The sequence below is a fragment of the Sprattus sprattus genome (genome assembly GCF_963457725.1).
Source record: "Sprattus sprattus genome assembly, chromosome: 10".
In the NCBI taxonomy this organism is placed as follows: Eukaryota; Metazoa; Chordata; class Actinopteri; order Clupeiformes; family Clupeidae; genus Sprattus; species Sprattus sprattus.
Genome location: NC_137908.1, coordinates 30,854,436 through 30,877,737, shown reverse-complemented (window position 1 = coordinate 30,877,737; position 23,302 = coordinate 30,854,436). Strand labels below are relative to the sequence as shown.

General features: G+C 40.3%; 1 protein-coding gene and 1 pseudogene across 2 annotated transcripts; both read left to right on the top strand.

The window, feature by feature from the left end:
- Nucleotides 1–412: 412 nt before the first annotated feature.
- On the top strand, nucleotides 413–1,005 carry LOC308370748 (transcription factor HES-5-like; annotated as a pseudogene). Its single transcript has 2 exons — nucleotides 413–475; nucleotides 588–1,005. The product of its transcript is annotated as a transcription factor HES-5-like (transcript).
- A 4,257-nt stretch (nucleotides 1,006–5,262) lies between these two features.
- Nucleotides 5,263–22,218, top strand: LOC308371120 (transcription factor HES-5-like; the record flags this gene model as incomplete). The annotated part of the gene is made up of 3 exons (XM_080845908.1): nucleotides 5,263–5,325; nucleotides 5,439–5,537; nucleotides 21,892–22,218. The coding sequence occupies 3 exons, from the start codon at nucleotides 5,263–5,265 to the stop codon at nucleotides 22,216–22,218; spliced, it is 489 nt and encodes a 162-aa protein (XP_080702034.1).
- Nucleotides 22,219–23,302: the final 1,084 nt, after the last annotated feature.

The following is a 23,302-nucleotide window of genomic DNA, read 5'->3' as shown; positions in this document are numbered from 1 at the left end:
ATCAAATTCATGAGGAAAAACCAGCTAGTGTATTTGGACATTGATTAAAAAAAAGAAAAAGTAGGTTTTTTTCAAAAGTGTGTCCAGTCTTTGGCATTGATCTCAACATCAGGTAGCAGATTAACTCTCCTCACAGGGTCAGTCCTTTCCCACATCCACACAGTGGGTCTGTGGGTCTCTCTCCATCACCCCCAACCCAGCACCTGTTCCCCTGAGGTCTGATCATTGTCCCCCAGCATGTGGCAGCTCCAAACTCCTCATTGTCCTCTGCAGCTCATTGGCTACTGACTGTGAGAAACTCCAACCAGCCCAAGACCCACACATTCATATGGAGATTTGGGAGCATAAATAGAGGAGATGAAGCCAGTGCTGATCAGATTCACTCTACACAGAGAGAACTACAGCTACAGCTATGGCTCCTACAATCACTTCAACAGCAGATTACCCAAAGGACCACCTGAGTCTGACACACAAGGTGAATATTACAACCTTACCTGTCTCAAACTTGATGTTACCTTTGCCTGTTAACCTGATATTTATATAGCTAACGAACAAATATATTAATGATTTTGTCTTCTTCTTTACAGCAGAGAAAGCCAGTTGTGGAGAAGATGCGCAGAGATTGCATCAACAGTAGCATTGAGGAGCTCAAGTCTTTCCTGGGTCCACAGCTCCTCAACCAGCAGCCCGACTCCAGGCTGGAGAAAGCAGACATCCTGGAGATGACTGTTTGCCTCCTGAGACGAAAGCTTCGGCCAAAGAGTCTACCCTCCCATGATGCTGTTCACCAGGGATTCACCATGTGTGCCCAGGAGGTTGTTCCTGTCAAGAAAAGATGTTCAGACACAGTCCCACAGAACAGTTCTGAACCACTTCCAGACCCTGAAGCCATCATCTGATCAGATTGTGCAAGAGACAGCCCTGCCTCAGCTGAGTATATTGGACCAAGACAAAATGAGAAAAGAGAGGAGTCCAGCCAAGAGCGTCCCCTGGAGGCCCTGGTAGAATACTACAGATGACGATACATAACCAAGACATTTTGTTCTGATATTGTCAGTGTTCATGCCTGCAAATGCATGTGATTAATTTTCTTTTCATGAGAAAAGAATATACATGTTTCCAGATGGAAACAGAACAAGTATGCGCAGTTTGAATGTTAAAGGCACCCAGTGCAACTTTATGTAAACATTCAATGAAAAATAAACATTCAATTTCTAGTCTTTTTTACACGTAGTAAGTTTCAATAACTCCATACCATTACATATCGACATTCAAGGAGCAAAGATGAGACGTCGTGGTGTGGTGAGAACTGATAGAAAATCGTAAACAACAACAATCGCGGTGGGGAGAGGCCATTTTTCCATTGACTGGAATCCTGCTTTATTTATTGTAGGTTACAAAAAATAAAGAAAATGGCGGCGATTGTTGTTGTTATCGATTTTCTATATCAGTTCTCACCACACAACGACGTCTTATCTATGCTCCTTGAATGTCGATATGTAATCGTATGGAGTTATTGAAACTTACTATGTGTAAAAAAGACATTGAATGTTTATTTTTAAGCCTCGAAAGTTGCACTGGGTGCCTTTAAGGGGTTTGTTAATGACTAACTCTGTAGTTACAGACATTTTGAAACTGCCATATTGGCTTTCTTCACATGGTTATACATGAAACAAACTTAGATACTGTCATTACTATAATGACACCTTTATGCTTGATTTCAAGCAGATCTTTGTTTCCTTGAAACTCCATTAACGTCATGAAAATGTACATGTCTTCAGCGAAGACTCGGAAATCACAAAAATGGTTTCTAATCTTTGAAGCTATAATAGTGTGATAATGTTCATGGTTTTTATATGGAAAAAATCCTGACCTGGGTCAGTTTTATGTGATTGAAAAGTGATCATTTTATTGTGCTGAAATTCTGAGCAAAACTTAACTTCTTGCTTTGGAAGGAATTTCCCTCTGTGAGGGAAAAGTATTTGACTTTCTAAGTTCTCAATAATATGAGAAATATATAACTTTCTTAACATTTAAGAATAGTTCATGTAATCTCCTTTTTCTTGGAGTGTTGTACTTATGAAATGTATTCATACATAATGGCCACAGCTGGCTTTTATGTGAATCTGTCTGTGTCTTTTATAAAGACTTGTGTGAGTTTTGCCATGTCCCAGTGGACACAGGGTTGTCACTGCCATTACTAACAGTGTTACTGTTCTAATTTCTTAGAACACAATTAATGATATCAAATGGAATAACTGTCCTTTGCACTGAAAAAAAATTATCAAATAAAAATGATTACATATTCTATATTTTTTCTGTTGAGGGTCTTATTCCAATGTGTAACTCAAGAGTGTTTTCTTTCAGTCCCAATACAACAGTTGTTCTGGATCTTTTTTTCTCACCATGACAACCAATATTTGCTTTGGTGGCAGTAGTCCAGTTATCAATATCTATGCAGACATTTTCTGTAATTAGTCTTTTTTAAACATAATAAAATTATTAAAGTTAGAAGTAGAGTAAATGATCATAATATGGAAGAAGAAGCAGAGGAACATCTGCATTAAATTAAAAAAAACGACTTTAATCTTACTTCATGTTCTTTAGCATCTCTAGTCACTCAGTTTTTAGATCAAGTATTTGCCTATAATAATATTTCCCAACTTTTAGAAAAGTGCCAACTTAAGAGTTCCAGCTGTCCAGGTGACAGAACTGCTGAAAGAAACACCACTACAAATATTCCTGCTGGAAGCACAGGGGTGAACACTCTTGAGTAATGTAATGGGTAATGAGACACACGTCTATTGTTCCTCCATTGAAGAGCAGTGAATGGAGAGAGTGTGGGAAAGTGTGGTGGACTCTCTCACTAGACCTCCCATGGGACAATAGACACAGATGCAGACCAAAGATTTCAGGTATAAGAAAGAGTCTGGCTGCCAAACAATAAATGTTTTCTTCTTAATAAAACAAACTCCCTAAACTCTCTGATCACAATGCAGTAAACACAAAATTAACAGAAACAAAATGATACAACAAAAATGACTTCCCACTAAGTAATTCACCAATATTTTCAAAAAGAAGAAGTATTCCTATTTTCAATCAGTCTTATCCTGCCATCTAAAACTTCAAGTAATCTAATTGTCTGTACATTTATAAAACTCTATGTTGATAAAATATTTTACAAAATAAACCTTTAATATTAGGGGTCATTGCATGCTAGTTTCCTCCAGATGGATCTAAATGAATAGAGCACACTTCTATTGTTCACAGGGTCTCCATCAATGGGTAGAGTGTGGGAAAGCTCTGGAGAGCAGAGTCTCAGTTCCTGGGTCATTAGCATCCACAGTCCCACTGGAGATTCCACAGACACACAAGGGAATAGGCACGCGTCTCTTCATTTTGCATAGGAACACCATGGTTAATAATGTGTGTGTGTATGTTCTATACTTCATGGTAATGATAATATTTAAGAAGCAGGCACTGCTCCACACAACATACCTTTATTCTGTTACGTGGATAATACTCAACTGTACTTGTCAGACTTGGTACATTAACAAAGTGTTCATCATTTTAAACGTCATCTGTCTAATTCTTAAAGAAGCATTCCGGATCAATTGCTAGTCGCTAACGATATGCTAGCGGCTAAAACTAACGAAATCTCTTGAAATGTGCTGACTTTAACATTATGACAAACTAGTTACTCAACAACTGTCCTAACACAGTCAAACATCAAGCAAGTGCAACACAAGACAAAGCAAGACGGCAAATAAGCTACTTACTAGTTAAGCAGACAGTAAAAAGCTGGGCAGCGTCAGGCAATCTTACATTTAGCAGTTATAAGCCTATGGACCCTAGTATGGCAATGGCACGGAGGCGATTCTCCATTTTAAAAGTCATTTTTTTTCAAGCTGTTATTTTAAGGTAAAACTGCTTATCCTAACCCTAATCCTGAAGTATAATTGTTGCATACTGTTACTTTAAGTATGAGGCATACTTTATAAATGTTATACTAGTTTTGGATGTTTGGAGTTGTTGTTGTAATTAATATCACTATTATTGTCGATTGGTTATTTTTAAATTAAAATTTGTATTTGCAACTGATGCCTTGGTTTTGTGTTTCCTCATGTTTTTCTAATGTTTTGTAAGTCGCTTTGAACTCTGCTGCATACCTTAAACACAGTCATAACCAAATAATCATTATATACCAACGATGTCATTATGTTTTCATGTTATTCCTTGTGGTGTTGATCATGTCAAAATCTTTATCCTCCAGGATATGAAAGGTATGATAGTCAGTCAAAGTGTAGAAATGTATTAAAACCTCCAAAGGTTTTTGCATGCTGATCAAACATGATTACATGATTTTCTTCAATATTTTTTCTATCTTATGGGGACAGCCAATAAAACTGTTTCCCTCCAGATGGTTTGTGATGTCATCCTCTGTTTAGGGCACAACACAGAGCTGATAGCCATCATTCCTCCACATGGCTGATTACAGAAGCTTTAGTGATGAATAGAGGAAAGAGTGTGGGAACATAAATGAGCGACTCTACCAGCCACATGACAGAGGATGACATCTGTTACATCTGGAGACCTGAGGGGACAGTCTAAAGAGGAGTCTCCCTCCATTTTGATCAAGGGAATTCAGAGAGAACTTCCAAATGGTTTTCTGATTAAAGCTGATGCGAAAGCACTGATGAAATAAGGAGGTTGGGACATTGACTATCTTTACAGATTCAAAACACTTTTATTTCAAACATTTTGTTTCATAACAGCCATTATGAAACCCTAGCGCACTTAAAGATGAATATAATATGTAATAAAATGATAGAAGAGTGAAATCACAATCATGAGGAATAACCAGCTATTGTATTTGAACATTCATAAAAAAAGTAGGTTTTTTTTTTTTCGAAAAGTGTGTCCAGCCTTTGGCATTGATCTCAACATCAGTCAGCAGATTAACTCCCCTCACAGGGTCAGTCCTTTCCCACATCCACACAGTGGGTCTGTGGGTCTCTCTCCATCATCCCCAACCCAGCACCTGTTTGACCATTGTCCCCCAGCAGTGGGAGAATCCAGCATGTGGCAGCTCCACACTCCCTATTGTCCTCTGCAGCTCAGCCATTGGCTACTGACTGTGAGAAAGTCCAACCAGCCCAAGACCCACACATTCATATGGAGATTTGGGAGCATAAATAGATGAGATGAAGCCAGTGCTGATCAGATTCACTCTACACAGAGAGAACTACTACAGCTACAGCTATGGCTCCTACAATCACTTCCACAGCAGATTATCCAAAGGAACACCTGAATCTGACACACAAGGTGAATATTGCAACCTTACCTGTCTCAAACTTGATGTTACCTTTGTCTGTTAACCTGATATTTCAATAGCTAATGAACAAATATATTAATCATGTCCTCTTTCGCCTTTATAGCAGAGAAAGCCAGCTGTTGAGAAGATGCGCAGAGATCGCATCAACAGTAGCATTGAGGATCTCAAGGCTCTACTGGGTCCACAGCTCCTCAACCAGCAGCCCGACTCTAAGCTGGAGAAAGCTGACATCCTGGAGATGACTGTTTGCCTCCTGAGACGAAAGCTTCAGCCAAAGAGTCTACCATCCCATGATGCTGTTCACCAGGGGTTGTCCATGTGCGCCCAGGAGGTTGTTTACTTCCTGTCAAGAAAAGATGTTCAGACACAGTCCCACAGAACAGTTCTGAACCACTTCCAGACCCTGAAGCCATCATCTGATCAGATTGTGCAAGAGACAGCCCTCCCTCAGCTGAGTATATTGGACCAAGACAAAATGAGAAAAGAGAGGAGTCCAGCAAAGAGCGCCCCCTGGAGGCCATGGTAGAATACTACAGATGACGATAAATACCCAAGGACTTTTGTTCAAAAATATTGTCAGTGTTCATGCGAAAAGAATACATTTGTTTCCAGATGGAAACAAAACAAGCATGCACGATTTGAATGTTAAAGGGTTTGTTAATGACTAACTCTGTAGTTACAGAAACTTTGAAACTGCCATATTGGCTTTCTTCAAATGGTAGTACATGGAACAAACTATTTAATGACTCCTTTAAGCTTGATTTCAAAGCTGATCTTTGTTTCCTTTGAAACTCCATTAACATCATGAAAATGGGCATGTCTTCAGTGAAGTCTCGGAAATCATAAAAATGGTTTCCAATCTTTGATTGTGTTATAATGTTCATGGATTCATATGGAAAAAAATCCTGACTTTTGTCAGTATTATGTCATTGAAACGTGAAGATTTTATTGTGCTGAAATTCTAAGCAAAACTTTGTTTCTTACAAAACGTATACAACTTCTTTCTTTGGAAGGAATTTCCCTCTGTGAGGGAAGAGTATTTGACCTTCTAAGTTCTCAACAATGTGAGAAATATAAAACTTTCTTAACGTTTAAGAATAGTTCATGTAATCTCCTTTTTCTTGGAGTGTTGTACTTGTGAAATGTGTACATACATAATGGCCACAGCTGGCTTTGATGTGAATCTGTCTGTGTCTTTTATAAAGACTTGTGTGAGTTTTGATGTGAATGTCAGTGTCTTTTATAAAGACTTGTGTGAGTTTTGCCATGTCAGGGCTGTCACTGCCATTACTAACAGTGTTACAGTTCTAATTTCTTAGAGCACACTTAATGATATAAAATGGAATAACTGTCCTTTCGCACTGAAAAAAAAAATGTATCAAATAAAAATAATTACATTTTCTATATATTTTCTGTTGAGTGTCTTATCCCAATTTGTATCTCAAGATAGGGTGTTTTCTTTCAGTCCCAATACAAGGGCTGTTCTGGATATTTTTTTTTACCATGACAACCAATGTTTGCTCTAGGTGGCAGCTTTCCACAGTCAGGGACGTGCACAGGAATTTTGAAGGGCATTTGCTCTGCCCTGGAAAAAGGGGCAACACGTACATTTTTGTCACCCCGCTGCTGCCACGCCCCCGTCCCCTGATCATACATTTTGCCAATATAATTTTAAACTCTCACTAACCGCTGCTGCCACGCCCCCGTCCCCTGATCATACATTTTGCCAATATAATTTTAAACTCTCACTAACCGCTGCTGCCACGCCCCCGTCCCCTGATCATACATTTTGCCAATATAATTTTAAACTCTCACTAACCGCTGCTGCCACGCCCCCGTCCCCTGATCATACATTTTGCCAATATAATTTTAAACTCTCACTAACCGCTGCTGCCACGTCCCCGTCCCATGATCGCAAATATATATATAACGTTTGGAGGGGCATCTTCAGTTGAGGAGGGCAAACGGGCAGTTGCCGGAGCAACCTAAGCCCCCTCCTGTGCACGTCCCTGTCCACAGTAATCAATATCTATGCAGGCATTTTCTGTAATTAGTCTGTTTAAAAGAGACTTACATTATTCCATTCTGCTGGAGTCCAAATTTGTCTTCATTCATCAGTATTTCAGAATCAAAATGACTCTCTCTGTCATCAATTCCCCCAGAATGTGTTTTGATACCTGACGGAGCATTTATTTGAGTTCTTCGAAATGCTCCGCGGCGCTCACAAGCCCCCGCCGCTCCTCCTAGTGCTCATGCAGTGTTGACCGCAAGGCCAAAACTTCTTCTCTGACCCGCAGCATCAGACAAAGAGGTAATGACGGTGTTTGTGCAATCCCCCGACGTTGTTTGTTGATAAATTAACCACAACATTAGTGTCGCTAATGCATTACATTGCAACTGGTCTGACGTTTCCATAAAAAATAAACAAACAAAAACGCGATTTCAAATCCTTGTCCAGCTGTTTACTGACGTTTGTCATGTTAAATGAAGAGTGGGAGAGAGATGCAGGCAAGCAGACAGACAGACAGACAGACAGACAGACAGACAGACAGACAGACAGACAGACAGACAGACAGGCAGGCAGGCAGACAGACAGACAGACAGACAGGCAGGCAGGCAGGCAGGCAGGCAGGCAGAGCATTTAAAGGGTAGTTTTACTGTTCTTCAAATTAGACAAGTTCACTAGTTTTGTTAAATTTTAATTATTGAAATGAAAAGTAGGTCTAAAGTTGAGCTACATGACAGTCTGGTGAGGTATGGAATGCTGCTTATGCTTCAATTCTCTAAGAAAGGAGTAAAACAATGTGTTTGTACTGTGTTGTCAGCTTTATAGAGAATATGTAAGTTACTCTTGATTATTATGCACAACATTGACTTATCTCATTTACAAAATTTGCAGCATTATGCCAAGAAAAAGAGAGACTCCAAAAGCAGAAGGACAGGGAACTGCAGCAAGCAGCTCAGGGTAGCAGCTCTCTTTTATCTTGGATCAGGTCATCAACTAGTAGAATAAATGAGGGAGAAAATATCCTACTGTGTTTTTTATATATTTATTTATTACGATTATTTTTAATTTTCTAAATAATTTTGGCGATGGGTGCCCTTTTTTTTTGGTTTGAGCACCTGTCCCCCAAAATGTCTGTGCATGTGCCTGAAAGAATCAAGCACAGCAACATTCAACAAAGTCTCAGTAGAGATCACAGAACAGGAGCATCAACAATGTCTCAAAATGAGCCAAGAAACACAGAGTCCTTAAAAGTCTACGCTAACTGTCAAACTGTGTGTAGGTGTGGGATTCAGGTGATGCTAGGCGGGGCTTGAGTGGGCTTGTTACGCTAAGAACACAGGCCAGGTTTCAGACCATGAAAGTCAATGTTAGCTCTAGGTGACACTGGTCCACATACAACAATCATCAATGTCTCTGTAGGCATTTTCTATAATTAATCTTTTTTGGAAGAGACTTTAAAATCTTAAATTACTTTATTGAGCAGAGCAATATTAGACAATATGGCAAAAGGGATGAATAAAACCAGAGCAATATTTGCATTAAATTAATAACACAAATCTCTCCATACTCTTTAGCATTTTCACTCAATCAGATTTTACATCAAACATTTTTTTCGGTAATAATGTATCCCAACTTTTGAAAAGTTTCAACTTAAAGAGTTGCAAGACAGAAAGTCCACTGCAAATATGCATGTTGGAAGAACAGGGTTGAACACTCTTTACTAAGGCTATATGCACACGAAGCCTAGGGTCACCGAATCGGATTTATTTTTCACACCAATCGAATCTTTTAATTTCGTAAATACGGAGCCTGGTAACGAGAGATTTGCGTAAACACGGAGGCAGCAGAAGGACAGGGAACTGCAGCAAGCAGCTCAGGGTAGCAGCTCCCTTTCATCTTGGATCAGGTCATCAACTAGTAAAACAAATGAGGCTGTAGTACATCCCCCACGCCTGTCGCTTTATTTTGCTTTTTTTTTGCAACAGACAACTGAAAAAACCTAGAAGAAAGCAGGATAACATTAGTGATGGGAATCTTTGAATCTCGTTCAGTAAAATGAACAAATCTTTTTTCGAGTCATTCGTTAATTTCAACGGGCGGGGGGGGGGGGGGGGTTTGGGGGGGGGGGTGCTGCTCAACATTTTTAAATTTTATAGCCAATTCCCTGGCGTAAATACATCCACTACAAACACGTAGCATATTTTCATGGAGGTTACTGCATGTAAACCAGCAGATACTATTTTAAAAGAAATTCCTGCATTCACATAATGTATTATGAAAGTTTGGATGAAATGGTCATTTATTATCACATAAGCATTTAATTATCACGGCAAACAATTACGCTGCACTGAACTGTAAGTAAAGTTTTAAAAAGTTAAAATAACTAAACCTGTAATTATTTCTTGTGAACGAATATCATTCACGTCTTACTAAACATAGACACTCGAAAGACCTTTCTGTTTCCTCTTCTGAGCATGCAGGTTACGTGAAAAAATATCCAAAGACCCAGTCAAAATGAACGAAACTTTTCGGTTTTCTCTAGCTTCCCATGCTGAGCCTATGCAGATCACGTGAAAAATGATCCAAATACTTGCATCCGGCAGATGACCTAATCGTTCACCTCCCGACCGTGTGTCTTTGGATCAACGTTTCGTTCATCTGCCGGATATGGGTCTTTCGTTCAATGATTCGTTCTTTTGCCGGATATGGGTCTTTCGTTCAATGTTTCGTTCTTTTGCCAACCAGTTTCTTTGGGTCAATGATTCGTTCTTTCGCCAACCGTGTCTTTGGATCTATGATTCGTGCATCTGCCGGATATGGGTCTTTCGTTCAATGATTCGTTCTTTTGCCGGATATGGGTCTTTCGTTCAATGATTCGTTCTTTTGCCAATCAGCCAACCGTGTCTTTGGATCTATGATTCGTTCATCTGCCGGATATGGGTCTTTGGATCCTTTTCCACGTGACCTGCATAGGCTCAGTAGGCTACAGTCAGCTAGAGGAAACAGAAATGATTCGTTCTTTTTCCGACTGGGTCTTCGGATACGTGTCTTTGGGTCATTTTTCACGTGACCTGCATTCAACAAATCATTTATGTTTCCTTGGCTTAGCCAATGCAACAGTCCCGATGCACGGTCATGAACGAGAAAAAGAACAAATCTTTTTTTGAGAGGACTTGTTACTCTCGAGTCGTTGTCAGGATTCGTTCAAAATGAACGAATCGTTCACGAACGACACATCACTAGATTACATGGAGTAATATGCCATTACTCAAGCTCCTATTAGCAACGTGTAGCATAGCCGCATAGCCTACATTTAATCTAAACAGCAACACATTATGGTGGTTAAGAAAATCGGTGGTCAGAGCAGACTGTAGGTTATGCGAAAATGAATTCTATTTTGTATTGATAATAAAGAGTTTGGAACAGTTCAACAAAGCAATGTGCAACATGAAATGTCTGAGTTGTCTTGGAGAGTCTGCTTGAGTACGAGACACCACAATGAAAGTGGTGTGGTTTCATAACAATTGCTTCCTATTTCATGGTTTTATTACTAACAACAAATGAATGCTATTGTTGAGGGCTTTGTCCTTCACGTAATGTACCTCTGAAGTGACGTTAATGCTAGCTATCATTGGGCCTCATTCTCGACCTTTTTCTGTAATTCTTCAGAAATGTTTCTTACACGACTTCGCAAAAACAACGTAAGAGAAACGCTTCCGCTGCATTCCCGCACGCTTGAAAATGTGTTCCTAAGCAGTTCTCAGCTGGGTTTCTTCCGATAAGTTTCTTAGGTTGATGCGCGTTCTCGTGAAAGTGGATTTGCATACATACACGCCCTGCCAGCTCTTTATTAGGAGACGCAATTTTAGAAACGTGTGCTGTCGCAATCTCCCGAATCCACCTCGTAACAGGTGTTCATTAATAAGGTGGAGATATTGTATTACGAAGTCCGTAAAACACATTTAATTAGTCACTTTTTTTTTTTTTTAAATCGAGAAATAGTCACCATAGGTGTGAAGACCGGTCCCTAGTAGGAGTATAAATTGCAATGAATTCATGCAATAGCACTTGCAGATTGGGTTTAGTGTTTATTTATTTATTCACTTACATTTGCAGTGTTCATGTCATTTACATTCAGTCACTTAGCAGACGCAGCCTTTGTCCGAAGTGACGTACAAGGGAGAGAACAGTCAAGCTACGAGCCATGTAGACCTAGTGTAACAATATATACTACCTCGTATAATTATGACTATAAATGTGAAACGTAATTGTTAATGATACAAATATTCTCGTATTTATTATTATCATAATTATTTTAATCCGAGGATGTCTGTAGAGCTGACGTGAACGCAATCACCAACGGGTTCTCACAAATTCAACCGTTAACCCTTTTACTGTAATACAGAGTTTTTTCAAAAGTCATTCCTCAACGCGATTCCTCAAATAACCACAAGATGGCCCGTGGAATCCCATTTGAGAAGATTCCGGTAGAGTTACGACTGCTATTTCGAGTTCTGAAAGTTGTCTGAAGTTCAGAAGAAAGCACAGAAGAAAAAACTAACGAGAAGGCAAATGTTTTCATAAATGTTTCCGAAGTGGAGTTCCTTCTGAAATCCTTCGGAAAGTCTTCCCAACTGCTGTCGAGAATGAGGCCCATTGTCTGAAAGGACAAGAGCTAACTTAGCATTCATCTTTATTATAGAACGTTTTGAAACCTTCCGTCTATAATACATATTTGTACGTCAGATTTGCTCATATAGGCTATTGCTGACACTTTTAAAAAGCGGTTTTGTACAATGGTCTAATGCAAATAGATTAAACAGATAGATTAAAGTGTTGATTGTCAATGTTATCCCTTTCTAACCACATCGATTTAGGTAGATGGGAGATACACTTGTATAAATGCCGTTACCCAAATTCACGTGTAATAGCAGCAAGGTAACAGGAAGAAAATATTTGTTTTTAAGCTGGAGTACTGCCTCACTGGCTACGCCATGGTAACCCATTCAGTTATTAAATAATGCCGGTTGTGTCAGGTGTTCTGGCTGGTCTCAAAAATTGCGTGGCTAAGTAAGACCACGAAAAACTATCCACATGTAGGCAAAACAGCACACTATCCCAATAGAAACAACTAAGCACAGTAGAAAAAGGCAAGTCACTAAAAAGGAGCCACGTCATACATTTAAATTGTTTTGCTGTTATGAGGGGGAAGTAATGGGGTGAATAAGCATAGACATATACTGTATGTCTATGTGAATAGGGGTTCAGCTTGAGGTCGCGATGCGATCACGTGGGACAATGACATCATCAGGGTGCGTGAATCCGTGCAGACGAACACCAGCCCCCGTACCGATTCAAATCTACTCACTTTCTACCCCAGATTTCGATCGTTGGGGATAGAGAGTGCGGATAGAGAGTGCTCGTCTACATGATAGGGCTGTCTGTATTAGCTATCTATATCAGGCTGAATTTACACAGAGCCTAGATTCACTGAATCTGGTTCATTTTTCACACCTATCGAATCTTTTAATTTAGTAAAGACAGAGCCTGGTAACGAGAGATTTGCGTAAAAACGGAGCCACCAGATTGTGTTGAACGGGCTGTAGTACATACCCCATGCCTGTGGGTGGCGCTTTAGCACTGCTACATACAACTGAAAAAACGTGGAAAACGTACAGGAAGGATTACACAGCACACGGTGAAGGAGCACACCACACGGATAAACACATTACACAAGACATTCAAGCTTCAATTAGCAACATTACATTATGGTGGTTAATAAAATCAGTGGTCAGACTAAAGGTTATGCAAAAATGAATTATATTTTCTACTGATAATAAAGAGTTTGGAACAGTACAACATGACATGTCTGTCATCCCATTTCCCATGAGGCTTTGCTCCGACCATTTTACATACATTTATGAATAAAAAAGCAAATTAAATCGCTGGCCAATTTATATTTGTGGTCATGAAAGTTATGTTACGTCTGAATAAAAAGAATTAGATCAAGATAGGAGGCTAATCAAAAATCAGTAGGCTGGGTTAATGAGAGTGAATTCGAGGCCCACGACGAGTGAGATTTTGAGGGAGAACAAGTTATATATTGGTTGGAGATCGCGAAACGTTCACGTGGGGCAATGACGTCATCAGGTTGCGTGAGTCCGTGCAGACGAACACCAGCCCCCGTACCGATTCAAATCTACTCACTTTCTACCCCCGATTTGGATCGTTGCGGATAGAGAGTGCGGATAGAGAGTGCTCGTCTAAATGATAGGGCTATCTGTATTAGCTATCTGTATTTGTTTGACAAACTAGGCTCCATGTAAATGACCTCTTAGTTTGACAAACTAGGCTCCATGTAAACGACCTCTAATGTAATGGGTATTGAGACACACGTCTACTGTTCCTCCATTGAAGAGAAGTGAATGGAAAGAGTGTGGGAGAGTGTGGAGGACTCTCTCACTAGACCTCCCATGAGACAATACACACAGATGCAGACCAAAGACTTCAGGTATAAGAAAGAGTCTGGCTGCCAAACGATAATTTTTTTCTTCTTTTTAAAACAAACTCCCTAAACTCTCTGATCACAATGCAGTAAACACAAAATAAACAAAAACAAAATGATACAAAAAAAATGTCTTCCCATATAATAATTCACCAATAGTATTCCTATTTTCATTCTCAGTTTTATCTTGCCATCTACAACTTCAAGTAATCTTGAATAGTCTGTACATTTATAAAACTCTATCTTGATAAAATATTTTACTAAATTGCACGCCAGTTTCCTCCAGATGGATACAAATGAATAGGGCACACTTCTATTGTTCAGTGGAAGCCCCATCAATGGGCAGAGTGTGGGAAAGCTCTGGAGAGGAGCATCCCAGTAACTGCTTCACTCATCCAGGAGATCCCACAGACACACAAGGGAATATGCACGTGTCTCTTTACTTTGCATTTGAACACCATGGAAAGTAACGTGTGTGTATGTTCTTTACTATTGTAATGGGTAGCCCTTGTAAGTTCACGTGTGCATTCTATCACGAGTGGTGTGGATGTTTTTACGTTTGTTGTGTGATAATATAAGAGTGCAGTGATCGTGTTTACAAACATAACCAGGAAGTAAATTGTTACCGTGTTTCACAGGTGTTTAGTGACATATAGTAGGACTGCCCCATTGCCTTGTCTTCTCCATAGACATGTATAGATTAGTGATGTGTCGTTCGTGAACGATTCGTTCATTTTGAACGAATCCTTACAACGACTCGAGAGTAACGAGTCCTCTCAAAAAAAGATTCGTTCTTTTTCTCGTTCATGACCGCGCATCGGGACAACTGGGACTGTTGCATTGGCTAAGCCAAGGAAACAGAAATTATTTGTTGAATGCAGGTCACGTAAAAATGATCCAAAGACCCGTATCCAAGAGACCCAGTCGGAAAAAGAACGAATCATTTCTGTTTCCTCTAGCTGACTGTACTGAGCCTATGCAGGTCACGTGGGAAAGGATCCAACGACCCATATCCGGCAGATGAACGAATCATAGATCCAAAGACACGGTTGTCAAAAGAACGAATCATTGAACGAAACAGACACGTTTGGCAAAAGAACGAAACATTGAACGATCCGGCAAAAGAACGAATCATTGAACGAAATACCCATATCCGGCAGATGAACGAATCATAGATCCACAGACACGGTTGGCGAAAGAACGAATCATTGAACGAAAGACTGATATCCGGCAAAAGAACGAATCATTGAACGATATCCGGCAGATGAACGAAACGTTGATCCAAAGACGGTCGGGAGGTGAACGATTAGGTCATCTGCCGGATACAAGTATTTGGATCATTTTTCACGTGATCTGCATAGGCTCAGCATGGGAAGCTAGAGAAAACCGAAATGTTTCGTTCATTTTGACTGGGCTCTGGATATTTTTTGACGTAACCTGCATAGGCTCAGAAGAGGAAACAGAAAGGACTTATTAACCTAGTTCACTTCCGAGTGTCTAAGACGTGAATGATATTCGTTCACAAGAAATAATTACAGGTTTAGTTATTTTAACTTTTTAAAACTTTACTTACAGTTCAGTGCAGCGTAATTGTTTGCCGTGATCATTAAATGCTTATGTGATAATAAATTACCATTTCATCCAAACTTTCATATAATATTATTTGAATGCAGGAATTAGTATCTGCTGGTTTACATGTAGTAACCTCCATGAAAATATGATACGTATTTGTAGTGGACGTATTTACGCCAGTGAATTGGCTATACGATTTAAAAATCTTGAGTAGCACCCCCCCCCCCGTTAAAATGAACGAGTGACTCGAAAAAAGATTCGTTCATTTTACTGAACGAGATTCAAAGATTCGAGTCGGTAAAATGATCCGAACTTCCCATCACTAGTATAGATATACATGTCTATGGTCTTCTCCCTCTCTTAATCATTTGTCCACTGATTGCTCTCCTCCCCCTCCGTTTTAGCTCCACCAATCGGCGAATCCAGGAAATAATGGAAAGCTGTATTTAATACAGACGGGAACACATCCATGAAACGTTCTTTGTGAAGGGAGCACCGGAATCCGAGAGCGGCCTGGTTGCGTTCGATAGGCTACGGCTTGTGGTGTTGGTTTATGGGATAATGTCCCCGCGGCTATTGTGCCTCTCCAGCCAGCTCTGCTACAGGCTTGCTTTCCGCCTGGGGAGTTCCTCCACCAGTCACGCAGGGTTCCTGTGCTTCCTCGCCTGTTCAGGCTTTGACCTCCGGAGGTATCTGTAATATGTATTTGTAACTGAGCATCGTGTTATTATTCTGACGTCTTTGACGCTACTGGTGTATGTGAGTAGCCTGTGTGTTGCCAGATTGGTGACTTATCCTCGGTATCACATGAACAGTATTTATGGTTGCCAAACATTGAGTCTTGCTGTTTAAACAATTGTTATTTATACAGTGTTTACCTATTTATTGGGGACTAGTGGACTGCCCACTGTCCCTTATTGATATGTGTGTATCTGCTTTTACTCTGTGGTATTAAAATTGTAATTTACTACATTCTTGCCTATTGTGTGTGTGTGTGTGTGTGTGTATTTTAGCCAGCCACAAACTTAAGCGAACCTGTGTATTTGACATCAGTTTAATTACTGCCCTGCTGGGCTGGCGTAGTCGGCTACTTCCACCATCATTCAGTGGTGGATTATTAGTATTTGCTTTTCCGGCCCTTACACTATATGGAAACATATGATAATATTTAAGAAGCAGGCACTGATCCACACAACATACCTTTATTCTGTTATACGGATGGTAATCAACTGAACCTGTCAGTCTTGGTACATTTACAAAGTGTTAAAACTTGATCATATTAAACGTCATCTGTCTAATTCTTTAGATTGAGACATACTTTATAAATGTCATAACAGTTTTAATATTTGGACTTTGAATATTTTTATTATTATTATTATTAATATTTTTTCGATTTTTACATTTAAATTTGTATTTTCAATTGATTCTTTTTTGCTTTGTTTGGTCATTTTTTTTTTCTAATGTTTATGTGACCGACAGCACCTCGGCCAAATGAGGTTTGTCCTTGTGCTAGCGCCGTAGCTCCACTTCCCTCTGACTCACCCTCCAGTTAACCTAGTAGGCATCTATTAGCGGCAAAGCCACCTTGTATAAAACAAGCTCAACTGTAGACTAGTGGGATTCCCTGAGTTCGGTAGGCTCTGCAGCTTCAATATTTTGTTTCTTGGCGTTCGTCAGTAAAAGGTATGTGCCACTGCTTTGTCTGTTACGCTGTGTCATTGTATCCATTTGTTTAAATGTTTGATCTAATGTTAAGTTGTGGGCAACAGGCATTCTACAGTCGCCAGACGCTTCCGAGCACTGATGGACCTACCATAGAGGCGAACTAGGCAACTACCTTAGGCCCCCACCCAGCAGAAGGCCCCCGACGAGTTGCCCACCCAGGCACCGATCGGCCGATGGGATGGCCCAAGTCTATAACCAACCGGCCCTCCCGCAGATGTCGTCGGTGTCGACAGTTTTCCTTGCTTCACAGAATACATTATATACCTCTAATGATAATCACTCTAGCCTAAAACTTGCGTGTCTCGCTCGTAGACACCTTTAACACCCCTACACACACACACATAATCACACACCCAGCATGCAACACTACCATTACCACTGATGTTTACACCCCATCGTATGTTCTGTTCTGTTCATTTCTACAATAAAGTTAAAACCAGTGGCGGCGGACCTTAAGGGCGATTGTGGCGACGAACTGCCTTCAGGAAAAGGAGATTTTTTTTTCTCTGTCGGAAATTACCAAATGTCGAATCAGGCAACAGTCACGCAACAGTCGGCTTCAGAAGGCGGCGTCCCTATTTGGGGCTAAATGGAAATCGCCCCAGATCTCTCTCACTCTAATGTTAAATCCATTCTCTTTCATAAAAGAGGGCTCTCAATACATTTTCCATGGCTTCCGGGAGGGCTCGCCATGCTCCATGCTTTCGTCATAAGTATAAGGACGTATGTGTTTAAAAAAAACGGTCAAGGCATATTCTGTCAAGATGTCTAACATTCAGTGCAACAACTGGAGTCACTCCTTGAAAGAAACTCATTTTTAGTCGGCGTACTAATTAAGATAAATTGACAACAAAACAATTAGGACTTCCTACACCAAATGTATCGATTCAACAGGTTTCTACAAAGGGTGGAATCCTACATCCAAGAATTGGAACGAAAGAAAATCATGGCTAGCACGCTGTGAAGTGGCTAACGCGGTCTGTATTCCTTTATTTGTAGGCTACCACTGTCACTTTTCATAGGTTGTACAGTGTGAATGTTCGCTTTTTGCCCTAACACTGAGTTATTTTCTTTGTGAAGACTTATTTAGCTTTTGTAAGCCAATACTTTCGAGATCAGTCAATAAATATAGTTGGTTTTGACTGATATGTTGCCCCCTTCTTTACGTTGTTACTGGACATATTTTATGTCTCCTGTAAAGCTATGTTGCATCATACAACATTTGAGACATGTGGATAATGAAAAAGTGGGATAATTTAATGTGGAGCCAAATCATGTTTGCTTATGAAGGCTCCTGAATGCAACTTTCTTCCATATAACTAGCTACTGTAGCTATGTAGGTAGAGGGGAAATATTTGATTGTGTGCTGCCATCTACTATACAAAAAGGTATTGCTGTATGAGTTAATCAGCCTACAAAAAAATTGATATTGCTTAATGTAGGTCGCCCTAATCACTATCAAAAAAATTGTGTACTCTTTCTCTGCTGACATTTATTCCTTAAGGCTCTGTAGTTATACATATAACCATCTGATACTAGCCCAGAGTTAAGCATATTCATCTAGCAAACTATACCTACTTTGGAGAGTTACAATAGCCAGTATCATTTTATTCCATGTGTCCATCCAGGCAAATTTGTGGATCCAAATGTTATTAAAAAACATATATAATGTTATTTCTTTGTAATCATCTAAAATGATGTTAAGTGTATGGGTATTTTGCATACATTGAGTGGGCAACTCGCCGTATATTAAGTGGGCCGCTCTGACAGACAACTCCCGGGCCACTTTTTTCCCCCAGTCCGCCCCTGCTTTGAGGTGGCCCTTTTTTTTTTGCATTAAAAGGACGGATGAAGAGGACCCCTGGCTATGTTCACCTTTAAAGTCCTGCTCCTGGCCTACAAGTCCCTACACAACAGTACCCCCACCTACCTCTCTGACCTCCTGGAAGCTTACAATCCTGCCCGCTCACTGAGATCCTCCTCAGCAGGCCTACTGCATGTTCCTAAGGCGAACCTCAGCACCCTGGGAGAGAGGGCTTTCAGCTACATCGCCCCCAAGTTGTGGAATTCACTGCCAGACTACATCAGACACTGTGACTCAATTACTGACTTACGGTAGGATACTGGAGGCCAGTGCAGTTGCATAAGCAATGGTGTTACATGGCTGATGGATTTGGAGCGTGTTACAATCCTTGCTGCAGAATTCTGGATGAGTTGGAGACGGTGGAGTAGCTTATTTGGGATTCCAGACAAGATGGAATTACAGTAGTCAAGGCGGGATGTCACATATGAATTCACAAGGACTTCTGCACTCTGCTGGGTGAGCGCTGGGCGAAGCCGTGCAATGTTCCTTAGATGGTAAAAGGCACTTCTTGACATACTGTTTATGTGTGCACTGAATGAAAGTGTATTGTCCAGTATGACACCAAGGCTCTTTACCTGGTTGGAGCAAGGGATGGTGCTGCCATCTACACATGGTGAAAGGTTCCATCTTAGCAAGAGCTGATTTGGAGCCAACCACTAGCAGCTCAGTCTTACTGCTATTAAGCTTCAGGTAATTTTGTGTCATCCATAATTTGATGTCATGGAGGCAGGCAGTGAGTACAGCTGGCGGAAGAGTAGCAGTGGGCTTTGTTGAAAGGTAGAGCTGGGTGTCGTCAGCATAACAGTGGAATTGAACACCATGTTGCCTGAGGATAGTGCCAAGTGGGAGGAGGTACATGATGAACAACAGAGAGCCTAACACAGACCCCTGGGGCACCCCTCTTGTCACAGCAGTACTCTCAGACTTGCAACTCAGCATTTGAACGTACTGTGTCCTTCCAGAGAGATAGGAGGTGAACCACTGGTGAGCACTGCCACACACTCCGATATTAGCTAGACGTTCCAGCAGAAGATGGTGAGAGATAGTATCGAAGGCTGCACTGAGATCAAGGAGAATCAGAATGGAGATAAGTCCATCATCAGCTGCACAGAGGAGATCATTAGTAATCTTGATCATGGCCGTTTCAGTACTATGCATAGGACGGAATCCAGATTGGAATGGCTCAAAGAGATCATTGGCCTTCAGGTGATCCTGGAGTTGAGTTGCCACTATCTTCTCAAGAACTTTGGAGAGAAAAGGCAAGTTGGAAATAGGCCTGTAGTTGTTGAAGTTGTCAGAGTCCAGTCCAGGTTTTTTCAGCATTGGTCTGACAATAGCAGTTTTAAATGATGATGGTACAGTGCCAGAGAGGAGAGAGGTGGTGAGTACTGATGTAATCAACGGAGCAATGGATGGCAGGCAGCTCTTAACCAGGCTTGTTGGAAGAGGGTCCAGCTGACAGGTGGAGGAGTTGCACTTTTTTATGAGGCCACAGATGGTACTTTCAGCAGGGAGACTGAATTCACAGAGTTCATTGTTGTGAGATCCCAGAGTGTTCATCAAGCATGGTTGTTTCAGCTGAGTAATTGAACATTCCAATTGCTGGTGGATAGCCTGAATTTTTGTATGGAAAAAGTTCAGGAAGGCTGAGCAGCGTTCAACAGAGACACTCTGATGAAAGGTAATAGCCAGTCAAAGTGTAGAAATATATTAAAACCTTCAAATGTTTTTGCATTCTGATCAAAGATGATTACATGATTTTCTTAATTTTTTTAAAATCACATGGGGACAGCCAGTGAAATAGTTTCCCTCCAGATGGTTTGTCATCCTCTGTTGAGGGCACAACACAGAGCTGATAGCCATCATTCCTCCACATGGCTGATTACAGAAGCTTTAGTGATGAATAGAGGAATGAGTGTGGGAAACTCAAATGACACATGATGACATCTGTTACATCTGGAGACTTGAGGGGATAGTCTTAAGAGGAGTCTCCCTCCATTTTGAACAAGGAAATTCAGAGAGAATTTCTAAAGTATGTTCTGATTAAAGCTGATGAAATAAGGACGTTGGGACATTGACTATATTTACAGTTTCAAAACAATTTTATATTAAACATTTTGTTACATAACAGCCAATATGAAAACCCAGTACACTTAAAGATGCATATGAAATATATTATAATATGAAAGAGTGAAATCACATTCATGAGGAATCAATATCTAGTGTATTTGAACATTGATTTTTTTGTTCGAAAGTGTGTCCCGTCTTTGGCTTTGATCTCAACATAAGGCAGCAGATTAACTCTCATCACAGGGTCAGTCCTTTCCCACATCCACACAGTGGGTCTGTGGGTCTCTCTCCATCACCCCAACCCAGCACCTGTTCCCCTGAGGTTTGACCATTGTCCCCCAGCAGTGGGAGAATCCAGCATGTGGCAGCTCCACACTCCTCATTGACCTCTGCAGCTCAGCCATTGGCTACTGACTGTGAGAAAGTCCAACCAGCCCAAGACCCACACATTCATATGGAGATTTGGGAGCATAAATAGAGGAGATGAAGCCAGTGCTGATCAGAATCACTCTACACAGAGAGAACTACTACAGCTACAGCTATGGCTCCTACAATCACTTCCACAGCAGATTACCCAAAGGAACACCTGAATCTGACACACAAGGTAAATAAACTAACTTAACTCTTTTAACTTTATATATTTTTTTGTTATCTAACCTGTCTGTTCAATATGCAAAGAACAAATATCTAAATGATTTCTTCTTCTTTTTTGTAGCTGAGAAAACCAATTGTGGAGAACATACACAGAGACTGTATCAACAACAGCACCAAACAACTGAAGGTCCAGAGGTCCACAGCTCCTCAACTTGCAGCCTGACTCCAAGCTGGAGAAAGCCGACATCCTGGAGATGACTGTTTGCCTCCTGAGACAGCATCTTCAGACAGAAAGAACTTCACCTTCCTCTGATGCTGGCAGTCAGGGTTTCTCCAAGTGTGCTGAAGAAGTCCTTCACTTCCTGTCCAGGGACTCAGGGAAAACACAGACCCATGGAAAGTTGCTGACCCAGTTCCAGACCCTGCAACCACCCAGTGACGACTACAGGAGGGACAGTGCCCAGTGCCAGCTGGACTCTCCTGTTCAGCATGACCAGAGTAAAGACAAGAGTCCATCCAGGAGCGCCCCCTGGAGGCCTTGGTAGAACACTACACAGATGAGACTTTCACATGATCAAATTGGTCAGAGATGCAAACTCAAGGACATTTCACAGCGTTTAAACCTGCAAATGCAGGGGATTTATCTTCTTTACATCAAAGAAAGTATTTCATTCTAAATTGCAATGTTTTGCAAGGTATTTGTCTTCCGCGAAGACATATACACAATTCTTTATAAACTGTGAATATACTGGTTTAATGGTAAAACCTCTTTAATGGATCTCCGTTATTATATGGGATCAGTTCTCAACTTTATTGAAATGTAATGACTTGGTGATTCTTTTAGAATTGGAAAGTCTTCAAGTAATAACAAGAACATGTCTTTTGAGAAGACAGTTTAAATATAATGTCAACAATGCTGACAATATTTTCATGGTGAATATAAGTCCAGCCAGGAGCCCCCCATGGTGGCGCTAGTAGAAAACTACTCAGAAGAGACTTTTATTTCATGACCACATTGGTCAGAGTTGGCAAACTGAGGACATTTCACATTATTCAAGACAGTGAGATGGATATCTTCTGGGAAGACATTTTAAAATCATAAACAATGTTTATATTACTGTCATGGTTTTACATGACTATATTTTCTGATGTTAATCTGTTAATATCATTTCCATGAAATTAAATTTTGTGTTGTTAATTTAAGGCTTGTTTCAGAGTTTGCTTTCTCTAAAATGTCATTCATTGAAGGATTGGTGTTTTTACTAAGATCTCATAAAAGTGAGACATGTTTGACTTTCTTAATATATAAGAAAAAAGGAAATGTTACCTTCCATTTGAAGGAGTATAGCTTCACAAAACTTTTTGAAACACATTGACTGTTTCTGAATAATTTTGTATTTGACCTCTTTGTCCCAATGGAGACTGATCTGTTTATGACATTGTGATCCTTGTTCAATTGTTTGAACAAACTTTTCCATTATGGCATAAATTATTCTTGCCAGAAAATCACAATAAAATATGCAATTCAATATGTCAGTTATGTGTGTGTCATTCTCAAGAATTCAGTTATGCACTGTGAATTTCATTCTCTAGTATATTATTCCGTATCAGTCCAGACACAATGACTAT